This window comes from Lactuca virosa, chromosome 4, assembly GCF_052849685.1.
Source record: "Lactuca virosa cultivar CGN04683 chromosome 4, Lactuca_virosa_CGN04683_v6, whole genome shotgun sequence".
Classification (NCBI taxonomy): Eukaryota; Viridiplantae; Streptophyta; class Magnoliopsida; order Asterales; family Asteraceae; genus Lactuca; species Lactuca virosa.
The window spans coordinates 431,582,460-431,596,928 of NC_136429.1; the positions used below are offsets into that span (position 1 = coordinate 431,582,460).

At 39.8% G+C, this 14,469-nt stretch overlaps 1 protein-coding gene across 2 annotated transcripts; it reads left to right on the forward strand.

Moving 5' to 3' along the window:
- Positions 1 to 438: 438 nt before the first annotated feature.
- LOC145109048 (PROTEIN TARGETING TO STARCH (PTST)) lies at positions 439 to 3,125 on the forward strand. Of its 2 annotated transcripts, none has more exons than XM_079046154.1 (9): positions 439 to 628; positions 969 to 1,021; positions 1,149 to 1,359; positions 1,450 to 1,539; positions 1,644 to 1,712; positions 1,822 to 1,927; positions 2,013 to 2,101; positions 2,250 to 2,408; positions 2,852 to 3,125. In XM_079046154.1, the coding sequence occupies exons 2-8, from the start codon at positions 975 to 977 to the stop codon at positions 2,364 to 2,366; spliced, it is 729 nt and encodes a 242-aa protein (XP_078902280.1). In that variant the 5' UTR covers positions 439 to 628; positions 969 to 974; the 3' UTR covers positions 2,367 to 2,408; positions 2,852 to 3,125. The 2 variants fall into 2 exon arrangements, with proteins under 2 accessions (XP_078902280.1, XP_078902279.1); XM_079046153.1 differs by having other exon boundaries at positions 444 to 628; positions 2,250 to 2,362.
- Positions 3,126 to 14,469: the final 11,344 nt, after the last annotated feature.

Below are 14,469 nucleotides of genomic sequence, written 5' to 3' on the forward strand. Positions count from 1 at the left end.
TGTAAACACTTCTATAGAAAATGAGTTGTTTTGAAAAGTTTAAATTTTATGAAATTTTATGGATGTTACAGAGAAACTCACTAAGCTTTTGCTTACAGATTATATTGTGGTTTCAGGTACTTCCGATACTATGGAGAAGAGCCACACCTGATGGCGCAGCATTCACTCCTCACCAGTTTTTCGTATTTTGACATTTACTCTGATGATTTGACACTATTATTATTAAATGGTTTTGAAACAATGTGACTATTATAATTTTGTGTTTAATTAAAAATGAAAATTTTGATCATGATTTTTGGACTATTACAGGACTTCCACTTTCCAAAAAATGTCATTCACTAAAGATATAACTTTTAGGATAGAAATATAATAGAAGAATGTATGAGTTAGCCTTGTAAAACATATATTTAATGAAGGGTTTTGTAGATTAAAGTAAAATCGGATATTAACAATCCGACAGCCAATAAACAGCCTAACACGTGTCCCACCATGCGCTGCTTCTCTCCCGTTCGCTGCCTCACATAATCCTTATACCAGAAATCTATGAAGTCGACGTTCGCCGTTCAAACGAGAGGCACTCACATCACAGCAGCTTACTTACCGGATATTTGTCGGCTCGTCGTCGTAGGTGAGTTTTACCTAATTCTGAAATCACTTTCTGATTTCTATGATGATATTAAGTAGTTCACTACTGATTTCATATACGATTTTAGTGCATTCAACGTGTTTGATAAAATGCCAATTACAAACCTTCTTCCGTTTTAGCTAATTGATAGTTCACAATTCTAGGGTTCACTTGCTTCCGATTAACTTAGCTTCCGACTTCTTTTCCCCCAAAATCAGAGTCGCAATCAAAGGAAATTAACCCAATTTCATCACAAATCTTTGAATATGGACTGTAATCGTCCCAATAACCACCAATTATTTCCAAATTTAGCCAATAATTTCCTTTCTTTTGTTTCTAACAGTGCATCATGGAGTGTTATACAATGAGCACATCAATACAAGGATTGTTATCTGGGTAAGACTTTCTATTTTTCTTATATATTCTCGATATTCAACACAGATTATAAAATCATTTGCTTTCTTTCTTTAATTCTTTATCACTTTTTACTTAAAACATCTCTCCTTACATCATCTTTCTTCAGTCGATGCAGAAACAAACAAATATCATGGATTTTGTGGCCAAATAGAAGCATTCATGGGTTCCAATATATAAGAAATGTTATTCGTTATCCCCATTGTAGACTACTCTGTTTTCCTCCCACTCTTAATGAACAATCTTCATCACTTCAATCCAAGAAAAACTCAAATGGTGATGATGAACATGTTCTTGAACAACCAATCGACAATGATCAAGTATGTATATGTTCTTTTTTTATTCTTTTTTTTTTAGCAATGTGATGTTTTTTTTTTTTTATTAATGTTAAACATAATTTTTCTTTATAGTTAAAGGCACTTCTTGCTGATGCTGAAAGGGCAAAGCTTTTAAGAAAGTTAAGTGAAGCTAATCAACACAATCGTTATCTCAAACGTCAGGTCTTTATTTTGTAATCTTTTAACTCAAATACTTACAAATTTTTAATAACCAAAACAAATTTTATACTCTTTTGAGTTTTAATTAAAATTACATCTATTTGTAGTTACTTGTGAGGGAAGATGCTTTGGCTGAGTTTAAAAGTGAACTTGCTGTAACAGAACTTGAGATTCAGGTTATGTCCATTAACTTAAATTAAAAATGAATTTTGAATTTAGTTTAATATTTTTGTAAATATATCTGTTTTATTATTGTAAAATCATATTATATAATCTTCCATTCAGGGATTATTAAATATGGCAAAAGAAATTGTTAGTTATGGCATTTCAGCAGGTTCAAGAAAAATAAATGGGAAATACATTCAGTCTCTTCTTCTTTTACAATTACAAGGTACGATAATTTTCTATCTTTTATTATTTTATAAAAATAACAAAATTACAAAACCATTTTTCTTATTGTTTTAATGCGTAAAAAGGTGTTCAAGAGAAGTTAAAGAAACAAATTAAAGAAGTGGAACTTGCACAATCGAAAGAGGTGTCGTTACACTGGTATGGCATGGCAGAGGTGTGTGTTATAACAATACAACAAATCATATTTTTTTGTTTATATCTTTTTATAATTTTTTATTTAAATTCTCTTAACATGTAATAATATAATATGAGTTAATAATTTTTTATTTTTTTTAATTTTTTTTTACATTTTTGGTTTTAAGAGTGTTCAAGTTATGGGGTCTTTTGATGGATGGAGTCATGGAGAAGACTTGTCGGCAGAGTATACTGGCTCTTACACGAGCTTCTCCACATCTATAATGCTTAGACCTGGAAGGTAAAAATAACAACACAGTTTGACATGACATGAAATGATATGACATGTGAGTATTTTTTTTATTGAATGAGTAATGATGTCTGTCTGTATGGATAAATTTTTGTTTTATCTGGTGAGGTGTACACGAGTGTTTCTTTTTTGGTTAGTGAAAAATGAACGATTTAATAAAAATTTAATTTTTTGTGCTATTATATTTTGAAAATAATTCATTTTGGAATAATAAATAACAGACAAAATTACATAAATGGCCACTGTGGTAGAAAGGGCAAATATGTCATTTCATATGGAACTTAACTGAAAAAAGTAATACCGTTAGATAAAAAGATAAAAGGACCTCCTATGTTCATTTTAAACGTGAAACGGACCTCTCGTGTCCAAAATTCCTCAAAAGGACATGCGTTGGTTTTTTTGCTAACTGTAGGGACCAAATGTGTAATTTTGTCTTTTTTTTTTAGATAATTTGATAAAGTATTAATTTGCATAATGAAGGTATGAAATTAAGTTCTTGGTGGATGGAGAGTGGGCCCTATCACCCGAATACCCAACCGTTGGAGAAGGATTAATGGAGAACAACTTGTTGATTGTTGAATAATATGAGGGGTATTTTTGTCTATATATAGAATAGATTTTTATTTTTTTTACTACGTCTAAACTAAAAGATGTAACATGTTATTGTTGTCTTTTGTGTTGACCTAGAGAAGTCGAATGTTGTCTTTTACAGAGATTTTTTTTCTTTCTAAATTTACATATTGGTTCATAAAAATCTTTAGTTTTATGTTATGAAGGTACTTACCAAAATTCTCTTTCAAATCAAATGTTAACCATATTACCATGTTTTACGAAGTTTGCATTTCTTGATCTTTAACTACTATGACAACACTTAAAAAGGCAAACTACTAAAAATATATTACTAAAAAACAAACATCAAGGTGACCTTTAGTGATAATCATTTGGAACTAAACAATATAATAACTTTTGAATAAAGGAAACAATTAAAATAATCAGTAAGGGTATTTTAGTCTTTTTAAGTCTATAGGGACAAAAATGCAAAAAATCATACAAGGATGGTGTGAGTGCAAATATATATATATATATATATATATATATATATATATATATATATATATATATATATATATATGGACGATTTTAGTAATTATTATTAATTATTCTCTAATAAAGTTATCTCAGGGGTTTCAACTTAGGATTGATATTTTTTTTAGAACAACAAACACGCTACATCCTCTAGTCATACTTCTTAATCTATATATTTGTCTACCATGAGACTTGAACCTCAACATCTTCAGGAGGGACACTGTTGTGACATGCTCTATAGGGGTCTGGATGCGGGATGATGAATTTGTCTTGGGAGCTTTCTTGAGAACACAACACAGAAGAATCGTTAGAGGACGACAGAGTGCTCTCCCGGGACGTCACTCCGACGATCAAGTTAGTTTTCTGAGAGAGAGAATTAGGGTAAATTCAGTGAGAGAAAAGATGGATCCCCTCCTTGAGATGGAATAGATCCCTTTATACCTGCTACTAACGGATCGTGGGGACCTCGTCCAATGAGTGTCATACGTGGCTTCCTCTAATTGGGAGAATTATGCCCACGTTAACTAAGTGTCTGGTGACGTCAATTCTGGGCGTCACCTAAGCTTCTTGTCACGTTGTAACACTCGGTTTCGGGTTGCTTCGTTGCTGGGGGATGCGGCCCCTTCATCGACTGTCATGAGGCATAGGGCTTCGGGAAGGGAAGGATTTAGCCTATTCTGGATATAGTTGTCATGGTGATATTCGATTGTGTCTTCGGAAGCCAATGGTAGAATCAGAAATTGATATCTCGGCCTTTCAAAAGTTTGGGATTTGTTCGGAAGGTTTCCAGACTTGGGTGTGTGGTTAGGAGCGTAGGGATTCTCTCCACCTTTTCGTGGATATAAGTTTTGTCGAAAACAGACCTAGAATGAGGGAGTTATGTTAGTTTGAAGGTTTTGGTCCCTGGATGGGAAAAGCTTGCATTTCAGCATGCATGCAAGATGGAAATGCGTGAGTACGCCCAATGTAAGCTGGGGTACGCCCAACGTAGTTATGGATAAGTGGTACGCGGGATAGGAGACGTATGCACAACGTACAAGGAGTACACCTAACGTACGTCCAGGATCTTCAAACCCTAATTTTAAGGGTTGACTCACTATTTAAAAAACCTTAAATCCAAGGGGGTGTGCCTCTCTTTCATTCTTAGAGCCTTAAACCCTAATTTCGAGTAGTAGCTTCATCCAAGAGTGTTGTGAGCTTTGTGGGTTCATTTTGGTGGTTTTTGGTGCATTTCAAGAAGTGGAAGCTCATTACAAGGTCGTGGTTTAAGGGAGGACTTGAGGATCTGGACTTCTTGCTACATTTTCAGCTCAAAGAAGGTAAAAAGTTTTGAGCTTGATCACTAGATGTTATTATTTATGAATATGTGGGTTTTTGGTCCCTTTTTGGCCTCATGAGCAAGATCTAGTGGTTAGACACCACTCCAAAAGCTTTGGGTTGCCACTCTTAGCATTTCAGAGGTTATAAGCCCATAAAGTTGCAATCTTTGAGGCTAGAAACCATTCATGCATTTTCTAGATGATATTATTGGGTTAAGTTGGTCATTAAGACCCTTTGAACCATGCAAAGGCATAAAGGTTCCAACTTTATGCATTAAGAGCTTTATTTGGTGGTTCTCTAAAGTTTAGACGCAATGCTCTTAACTGATTAAGTCACAAAAATAGTTTGGAAGTTCTGCGGTTACGTCCCACGTAATTCGATGTACGCCCCGCGTACAGACTCAACCATCCCATAGATGGTCAATGCGAGGCGAGGGTACGCCCAACGTACCGAAGGGGTACGCCCCGTATACGCCTCTGTTTGGGATTTCAGACTTTGGGCTTCGTGTTTGGGCCATCTGTTTTGGCCTAGATTCTTAGACCCTAATGGACTATCATATTGGTTGTGTTCTAGGCTAATTGAAGGATTGGACCTTAGGATAAGGCCCAATAAGGAGTTTGGGCCCAATTTGGAAAAATTGGGCCATTAATGGGCTTGTAAGTACATGGATTCCGTTGGGCTAGCTATGGACATGTATAATGATTCAGAAAAAGTAAATGGGCTTTAGGAAAGGCCCATGTAAGGTTTTGGGCCTAATTTGGAAAATTAGGCCATTAGTAGGCCATTAGTGGGCCTTTATGGATTTTGGAGTTTTGGACTTGGGCCTTAGTTAAGTATCTTGTGGGCCAGGGGTAAAATGGTCATTTCACCCCAAGGATGGATTATGGATCATGGTATAGAACCCAATTGCTAATTGGGTGATATTTTGGTATTGATAGCTCGAGGAGTTGCCAGGACAACAGCTAAGGATTTCTTGCAGTGGAGTTCAGCAGCATGAGGTGAGTTACCTTCTAGTAGAAGTGGGTCTAAGGCACCAATGTCGGCCCACTAGTAGGTGCTTATCGTAGGGATGATTGTCTTTGTGATAATTGTATGGTATGCCACTATCTGTTATGCTTTATTTGCTAGTATGCTATGATATTATGTGATAGTGGTAGGAGGGTGAAATAGTCCCTGGTTACCGGTTGAAAGAGACCAAAGGGGTAGGTCGGACACCCCGGTATGTCTGACAGGGTAGGTTGGGCACCCCGGTATGCCTAACATGGGTAGGTTGAGCACCTAGGTATGCTCAGCAGGGTAGGTCGGGCACCCAGATATGCCTGACAATATGTGTTTATGTGGTATAATGGGGGAACTTACTAAGTTTCGTGCTTACGGTTTTCAGTTTTGGTTTCAGGTACTTCTTTTTCAAAAGGAAAGGAGCCGGCAGGATCGCAATGCATCACACTATGATTTCCGCATTATGAGATCTTTGGGAGTTGTACTCTCATAATACTTTTCTATGACATGTTTTAGTTATTTGAAATACTGGTTTTTGATTATGAAATGAGTTAACACTATGGATGTTTCAGACTACTGGTTTTATACTTACTTAATTAAAAATGAAATTTTTGGCTATGAATTGTGGGATGTTACAAGTTGGTATCAGAGCCTTTGTTTGAGGGATTCGGACACACCTTAGGGGGTGTCTGGACTCAAACCGGGGATTTGAAAAGTTTTTACATAAATAAATTTTCTAAGAATTAAAATTAAAGGTTTTGAGAAATAACAAGGTGTGTGATGCGTGCAATCGGCCGAGCTCAAGTAAGTTTTCCCCAAGATACCCATACATGTTATGTTATGATATGATATGATTATAAGAACTGCATGCTAGAATAGGGATGAGGATCTAGGAAGGATGCCCTATATGTCTATTATACGTGTATGAGAACTGCATGCTAGATTAGGGCTAAGGATCTAGGAAGATGCCTTATATGCCTGCTGTATGAGCTTATTGAATTACATGCTAGTACGGATTAGTCAGTGATATGATGGCCTGATTAGGATATGTTTGGTTTTGGTTATTCAATGCCCGAATGTGGCTTGCTTTGTGCTTTTAGGAGTTCTAGTTATCTTTAGCTAACTAGTAAACGAATATGTTAAGTTACATATTACGAGGACTAAATAATTTCAGAAGGTTAGTTTTAGCCTTATTTCCCAGCTCTCGTTTGAGTCTAACCGTTGTAGGGAGAGACCTCTCATTCGAAGAATTATCTGGTCTTAGTAATATGTAATGGTATTCGCGAGCTAGTTAGAGAAAGGTAGCAGGGACTTTTTATGCAGCTGATGGTGGAGAGTAGGTTGGAGATTACCCAAGGGTAAGCCTAGGATGAGATTAGTATAGAGAGCAATAGTAGTAGAAGGGACTTCGTGAAGTCAAGGCAATCCTTGAGGAAAGTACAAATAGATGTAGAAGGTAGTATGGGCCCGTACTACTAAAATCAGAGGATCCGTACTCGAGTCAAGGAGGGCTGAGATGAAACCAGGAAAATTGTAGTGCATATGTGATCCCTCGGTATTGGTGGAGTATTCGGATGGTTGTTATAGTATGTTTCCAGCATGGTGACGCTACATAGTAGACCAGATGGCAGCTCTGGCACGGACGAGGTATCAGGCTCGGGCTCTGGAGCCGGGCAGCTCGATGATCAGATAAGGGAGTTTATCCCAGCTAAGATTATGTGCAGTATTATTGACCAGACTCCTGTGATCATCGGTAAGGTCAAGGAGGGAATTTTAGAGATCCTTGATTAGAGGATGAGCGCATTTCACTCTGAGGTGATGACTATGATAAGGAAGCGTGCGATGACGTTTCAGGAGTTCCAAGCTTGTGGAACTCTAGACTATCATGGGATTGGGGACCCCATTCTTAGTAGGAGGTGGTTAGCGGATATGGATAACGCGTTCAGGACAAGTTCTGCCCCGAGGAGGCGAAGGTCATATGTGCTTCCTGCCTGTTGAAGAACCGGGCACGTGATTGGTGGAAGAGATTGGTAGTGAGTTGGGTGATGAGGCGGTTAATGCTGTGTCATAGGATGATTTTGTCGACCGGGTTTCTAGTGGAGTTTGCTCCGAAAATTTAGGTGCAGCAGTCGGCGCGTGAGTTTCTGGGTCTCCGCCAGACTACTGAGGTTGTGGCAGAGGTCACTGTCTGTCACAGGAGAGAGATTTGTTGGTGCCGCAGCATGCAACAGAAGAGTAGATGAAGAAAGTAGGGAATCATGATGTGCTGCGGGATGATATCAGCGAGTTCGTGAGTATTTCAGGGTGTGAGACCCTGAATGATATGATTTCTAGAGCTCGTAAGTGGGATATAGATTTGGAGTACATTGGTAAGAGGGGGTTAGAACAGGTGCATAATCTGGAGGGTCCTGAGAAGAGACCCGAGATTTCTGACCATCACATGAAAGGCCAGCAGGGCCAAAATCTGTGCAGCATGTGAGGGAAACTGCACAAGGGGCCTTGTCGTTCCAGAGGTTTGGGCTGCCACAAGTGTGGCAGGGTTGGTCATGTTAGTAGGGTTCGCCCTCCGGGGGCAAGCCCGTTATGTTTCCTCTGCGGTCAGATGAGCCACAAGAAGGCCGACTGTCCGACGACGAGGGGAGGATCAGTGAGCGTGCCTGCCCCAGACACTTTGAGGATCACTGACGGACGAGAGGGTAGAGTAAGAGCTCCAGTAGGGAGGAGTCATACTTTGTAGTGACATGCAGGAGAGATCAGGATTACAGCAGGCAACGTTGCAGGTACGTACCTTTTGCTCTTTTGGTTCTATCCGTATTTTGTGGTTGTTTTCTTGCATCAGATTTGAGCAAGTGTATCTATGGGTTCAGCTCTCTGCTTGTGTTTGGATCATATTTTCAAGAAATGTCATATGCCAATTGCACACTGTGAATTACTAAGTAGTTAGTGAAGGTTCGTTTCCTTTTTCTAGATCGGGGTGTTTAGTGTTCTCTCGGTTCGTAGTAGAAATCGGTCATGGGTATTGTGTGGAAGATTGGTGGTTAACTTCATCAAGCTGGTCCACCTGTATCAATGTGATATAGTAGTTTCATCAGTTGTTCTGATATGAGCGATGGTGGCCTATTAGATGTTCCAAGGGAATTTCATTTTTCGCATAGGTCGTGTTTGATTAGAGTTCAGTGGTTCTGCAGGATTCGTCAGCCAGAGTGAAGGTTAAGGTTTCTAGTCGTCAGCATGGGAACTCAAGGAGTTGGTATAGTATCATGGAAGGAGGATTGAAGCATCGGACTGGACCAGATTTCAAGAGTACTCTTCAAGATTTCCGAGGATGGGCGATCTTAGGGTTGACTGGTAATCGATCGTTAGCACTGGTTGTCAATATGGTCCCTTCGGGGACATCCGATAAAATTGGATTTCAAAAGGTAAGAAGGATTGGGAATCCTTCAATTCTCACGTGCCATGAAGACTTAGTAGAATCTAAGTGGGGGAGAATCGATCAGGTATTCAGGAGCAGAAATAGGTGTGAAACTAGGATGAGTTTCGCATCCCTGATAGGGAGAAAGACGGTCGAGTGGCCGTCCAGATTAAGGATTGTGAGAGTTGAGAGTTCGGAAAACATTCCAACATTTGGTCCACGCTTTCCCTTGGCATCGGATGGCAGGCCTCAGGAAACAGGTTAGGGGTCGAGTTAGGACTCGAGTTCAGTTGAGTGTTAGGTCGAGTACGTGTTCAACTTAGGATGGGTATAGATGGATTGGTGGTAGGACCAAGGTTGGCAGATAGTGCTAGAGTGTTGTAATTATACGGGTGTAGCCGCAGCATTCACGAGGTTGGCAGATAGTGCTAGAGTGTTGTAAGTCTACGGGTGTAGCCATAGCATTCACGAGGTTGGAAGATAGTGCTAGAGTTTTGTAAGACTGCGGGTGTAGTCGTAGCATTCACTAGGTTGGTAGATAGCATGGGATTGTTGTTAGATCGCGAAAGGAACAGTAGTACCCACCAGTTCGGGTGCATCAGTGAGGACATGGAAAATTCACAGATTGGGTTACGGAATTACCCAGATGGGTTAAATATGGTTGAGCTAGTGATAAGACAGTGACAACACCACGACAGTCATGGGATCAAGGAAGCGATGGACCGCATAAGGTCGTTTGTGATATCATGCTATTTTTAGTCATGATGCATTCACTTTTAGCTTTGGGTTTGGTGACGTCAGGATTCGACGTATGGACCCGATCGGTTGGATCAGGAGGTCGTTAGAGCCACAGTGGCAAGATAACTAGTGGCAACTATTGTTAGACGAGGATTTCGTTTAGAAGTCGTGTGGGGCGACTGTGTGGGAATCTTTAGGCTCAACAACCGGGCCGGAACCCGGTATTTTAAATGTCTGGCAGACGAACTGAGACCAGGAAGGTCTCGATGGATTTTGGAAAGCAGCCAGGAGGCAACATACTATTTCAGACAGTTCAGTGTTACAGGCAGTTTGATGCTTCGGGCAGCTTCAGTGTCTCGAGCGGTAATGGTGTTGTAGGATGTCATGTACGGACAAAGTGACTGATTGATTAGGAATTAATGAGTCACTCGCAGTGGGATTAAATAATCTTAGAGTAGTTGATTTAACCCTGTTGCGCAGCTCTCGTATGAGTCTAACCATTGCAGGGATGAATCTTCTACTCGAAGGATTATCTGAGCCTTCTGTCAAGTATAAAAATTCTGCAGCAGGGTTATGGTTAAGGACTTTGTTTTCGAAGGTTGCATCAAAGTCATCAGAGTTGGAAGTTATGTGGTTGATCAGTTGTTCGATGAGGTTTGATCATGGTAACATTGCAGTGTAGGCGGTCGGTTATGGAGACAGACGATTATGGAATTCAGACTTTGGGAAGGCAGAAGTGGTTTATGGAAGCTTGGAGTTCGTTTCTTTGGGATGGAAGTTCGGTACGGTTTCGGTTGACTTGAGAAGGTTGTTGTATGTGCAGGATCATCGGTTGCGTTTCTCGGATCAGTAGTTTTGGATATGAGTATTGGTAAGGAGCGATTTCGAGGATGAAATCTAATTTAAGTGGGGGAGAGTTGTAACACTCGATTCCGGGTTGCTTCGTTGCTGGGGGATGCGGCCTAGTCATCAGCTATCATGAGGCTTAGGGCTTCGGGAAGGGAAGGATTTAGCCTATTCCGGATATAGTTGTCATGGCGATATTCGATTGTGTCTTTGGAAGCCAAGGGTAGAATCGGAAATTGATATATCGGCCTTTCAAAAGTTTGGGATTTGTTCGGAAGGTTTCAAGACATGGGTGTGTGGTTAGGAGCGTAGGGATTCTCGCCACCATTTCGTGGATATAAGGTTCGTCGGAAACGGACCTAGAATGAGGGAGTTATGTTAGTTTGAAGGTTTTGGCAGTTTTGGTCCCTGGAAGGGAAAAGTTTGCATTTCAGCATGAATGCAAGATGGCAACGCGTGAGTACGCCCAACGTTGTTATGGATAAGTGGTACGTGGTGGTTGTCGAGGCCAACAAAATTAATAACCCTAAATCTTTTACACTAAAATAGTGTATAGTGGTAAAGAGGTCGAATCCACGGAGATTAGTTCAATTTTATAACTCTATGAAAAATCTCTTTGTAAGAATACTTGTAAAATGAAAATAAAATAGAAATGGGGGTTTTGATCTTTTTGAAATGCTTAAATTAAAACTAGAATTAAACTAGAACTTAAATGAACAATTTGGCAAAAATAAGAATTTGATGTGAAATCAATAAGGGAAAAATGGTTGACTTAAGGTTTCCTCACTTTGACTTTTGATGAACATATCATTAGAATCCAATAGTGCAATACTTGTTTTAAACCCTTAATTTGGCTATAGTAATCCAAGGAGCTTGAGATTACCTAGACTTTTCTTAGTTGTTGAAATGGTTAGAGAAGCTCATAACAATTTCCTTAGTCAAAGTCACTAATTCCAATAAGCATGTAATTAGTGAAAGTCAACTAGCATTAAGAACCAAAAAGTCACCAAATCCAAGAGGAGTCAAAAGCTTCCACTACCATGTTGGAGAAAATGTTTTTATGATTGTGTGAAGTAAAACTAACACAAGAATCACTTGTTGCTTGCTAATTTGAAGATCCTTTACTTAATCAAGAAATTAGCCAACTAATCACCACAAACACATTTCAACTCATGAATAAAAACATACAAGCAATGATAAGATGTTATAACACAAAACATTTTCATAAAGATTCAAACACAAATTCATGGATTCTTCAATATTCAACAAAAGTTAAAAGGATTCAACAAAAGTCAACCAAGATTTGTTTAGCCAAGCATGGCTAAACTCAAGAAAACAAAGTTAGTAAAGATTGTACCCAACATTTAACAAGAATCAAGAGGAGAAATGATGAAGTTCTTGAGGGTTCTTGGCCTTCAAAATGCTCCAAAACTCCAGAGAGAATGAGTCAAAATCGGATCCATTTTTCTTCAAGATTTCTTTAATTTGAGCCCAATTTGACTTTTCCAAATCACTCATAGCTTCCGTAAACTCCCGATCATCGAACTCCGCACACTTGAAGATTCTCCCGCGCCTTGCAAATTTAAAGTTCAAATCTTCCAATCATTCAAGCAATTGACAAGCCCACTCCATGAATCACCTCCATAGCCATCAAGCCCGAAATCCCCAGTGCCCTTCAAGTCCAATTTCCTCCCAAACATCCCGCTCCGCTAGTCTCCAAAAAATCTGCAATAATGCTCAAGAAACTAGAAAGTACCCGAAATGGTCATAAAATAACAAAAAGAAAAATATGCATGGAAATTAACTAAAATGCGAATGAAATGTGCTAAAATAAACTATGAAAAGAAGTAAATAAAATGAAGCTATCAGTACGCGGGATAGGAGACGTATGCCGAGCGTACAAGGAGTACGCCTAACGTATGTCCAGGATCTTCAAACTCTAATTTTAAGGGTTGGCTCACTATTTAAAGCACCTTAAGTCCAAGGGGGTGCGCCTCTCTTTCATTCTCAGAGCCTTAAACCCTAATTTCGAGTGGTAGATTCATCCAAGAGTGTTGTGAGTTTGTGGGTGCATTTTGGTGGTTTTTGGTACATTTCAAGAAGTGGAAACTCATTATAAGGTGGTGGTTTAAGGGAGGACTTGTGGATCTGGACTTCTTGCTACATTTTTAGCTTAAAGAAGGTAAAAAGTTCTGAGCTTGATCACTAGATGTTGTTATTTATGAATATGTGGGTTTTTGGTCCCTTTTTGGCCTCATGAGCAAGACCTAGTGGTTAAACACCACTCCAGAAGCTTTGGGTTGCCACTCTTAGCCTTTCAGAGGTTATAAGCCCATAAAGTTGCAATCTTTGAGGCTAGAAACCATTCATGCATGTTCTAGATGGGTATTATTAGGTTAAGTTGGTCATTTAGACCCTTTGAACCATGCAAATGCATAAAGGTGCCAACTTTATGCATTATGAGCTTCATTTGATGGTTCTGTAAAGTTTAGACGAAAATCTCTTAACTGATTAAGTCACAAAAGTAGTTTGGAAGTTCTGCAGGTACGCCCCGCGTAAGTCGATGTACGCACGACGTACAGAGTCAACTATCCCTTAGATGGTCAATGCGAGGCGAGGGTACGCCCAGCATACCGAATGAGTATGCCTCACGTACGCCTCTGTTTGGGATTTCGGACTTTGGGCTTCGGGTTTGGGCCATCTGTTTGGGCCTAGATTCTTGGACCCTAATAGACTATCTGATTGGTTGTGTTCTGGGCTAAGTGAAGGATTGGGCCTTAGGATAACGCCCATCAAGGAGTTTGGGCCCAATTTGGAAAAATTGGGCCATTAATGGGCTTGTAAGTACATGGATTTCGTTGGGCTAGCTGTAGACATGTATAATGATTCAGAAAAAGTAAATGGGCTTTAGGAAGGCCCATGTAAGGGTTTGGGCCCAATTTGGAAAATTGGGCCGTTAGTGGGCCTTTATGGATTTTGGAGTTTTGGACTTGGGCCTTAGTTAAGTATCTTGTGGCCCAGGGATAAAATGGTCATTTTACCGCAAGGATGGATTATGAATTATGATGTAGAACCCAATTGCTAATTGGGTGATATTTTGGTATTGATAGCTCGAGGAGTTTCCAGGACAACAGCTAAGGATTTCTTGCAGTGGAGTTCCGCAGCATGAGGTGAGTTACCTTCCAGTAGAAGTGGGTCTAAGGCACCAATGTCGGCCCACTAGTTGGTGCTTATCGTAGGGATGATTGTATTTGTGATAATTGTATGGTATGCCACTATCTGTTATGGTTTATTTGCTAGTATGATATGATATTATGTGATAGTGGTAGGAGGGGTGAAATAGTCCCCGGTTACCGGTTGAAAGAGACCAAAGGGGTAGACAGTACCCATATATGCCTAACAGTATGTTTATGATATGTTATTATGTGGTAGTGGTAGGGGTGAAATAGTCCCCGTAACCGGTTGAGATAAATCGGAGGGTAGGTCAGACACCCAGATATGCCTGACAGGGATAGGTCAGACACCCCGGTATGTCTGACAGGGGTAGGTTGGGCACCCCGATATGCCTAACATGGTTAGGTTGCGCACCCAGGTATGCTCAACAGGGTAGGTCGGGCAACCATATGTGCCTGACAGTATGTGTTTATGTGGTATGATGGGGGAACTCACTAAGCTTCGTGCTTACGGTTTTCAGTTT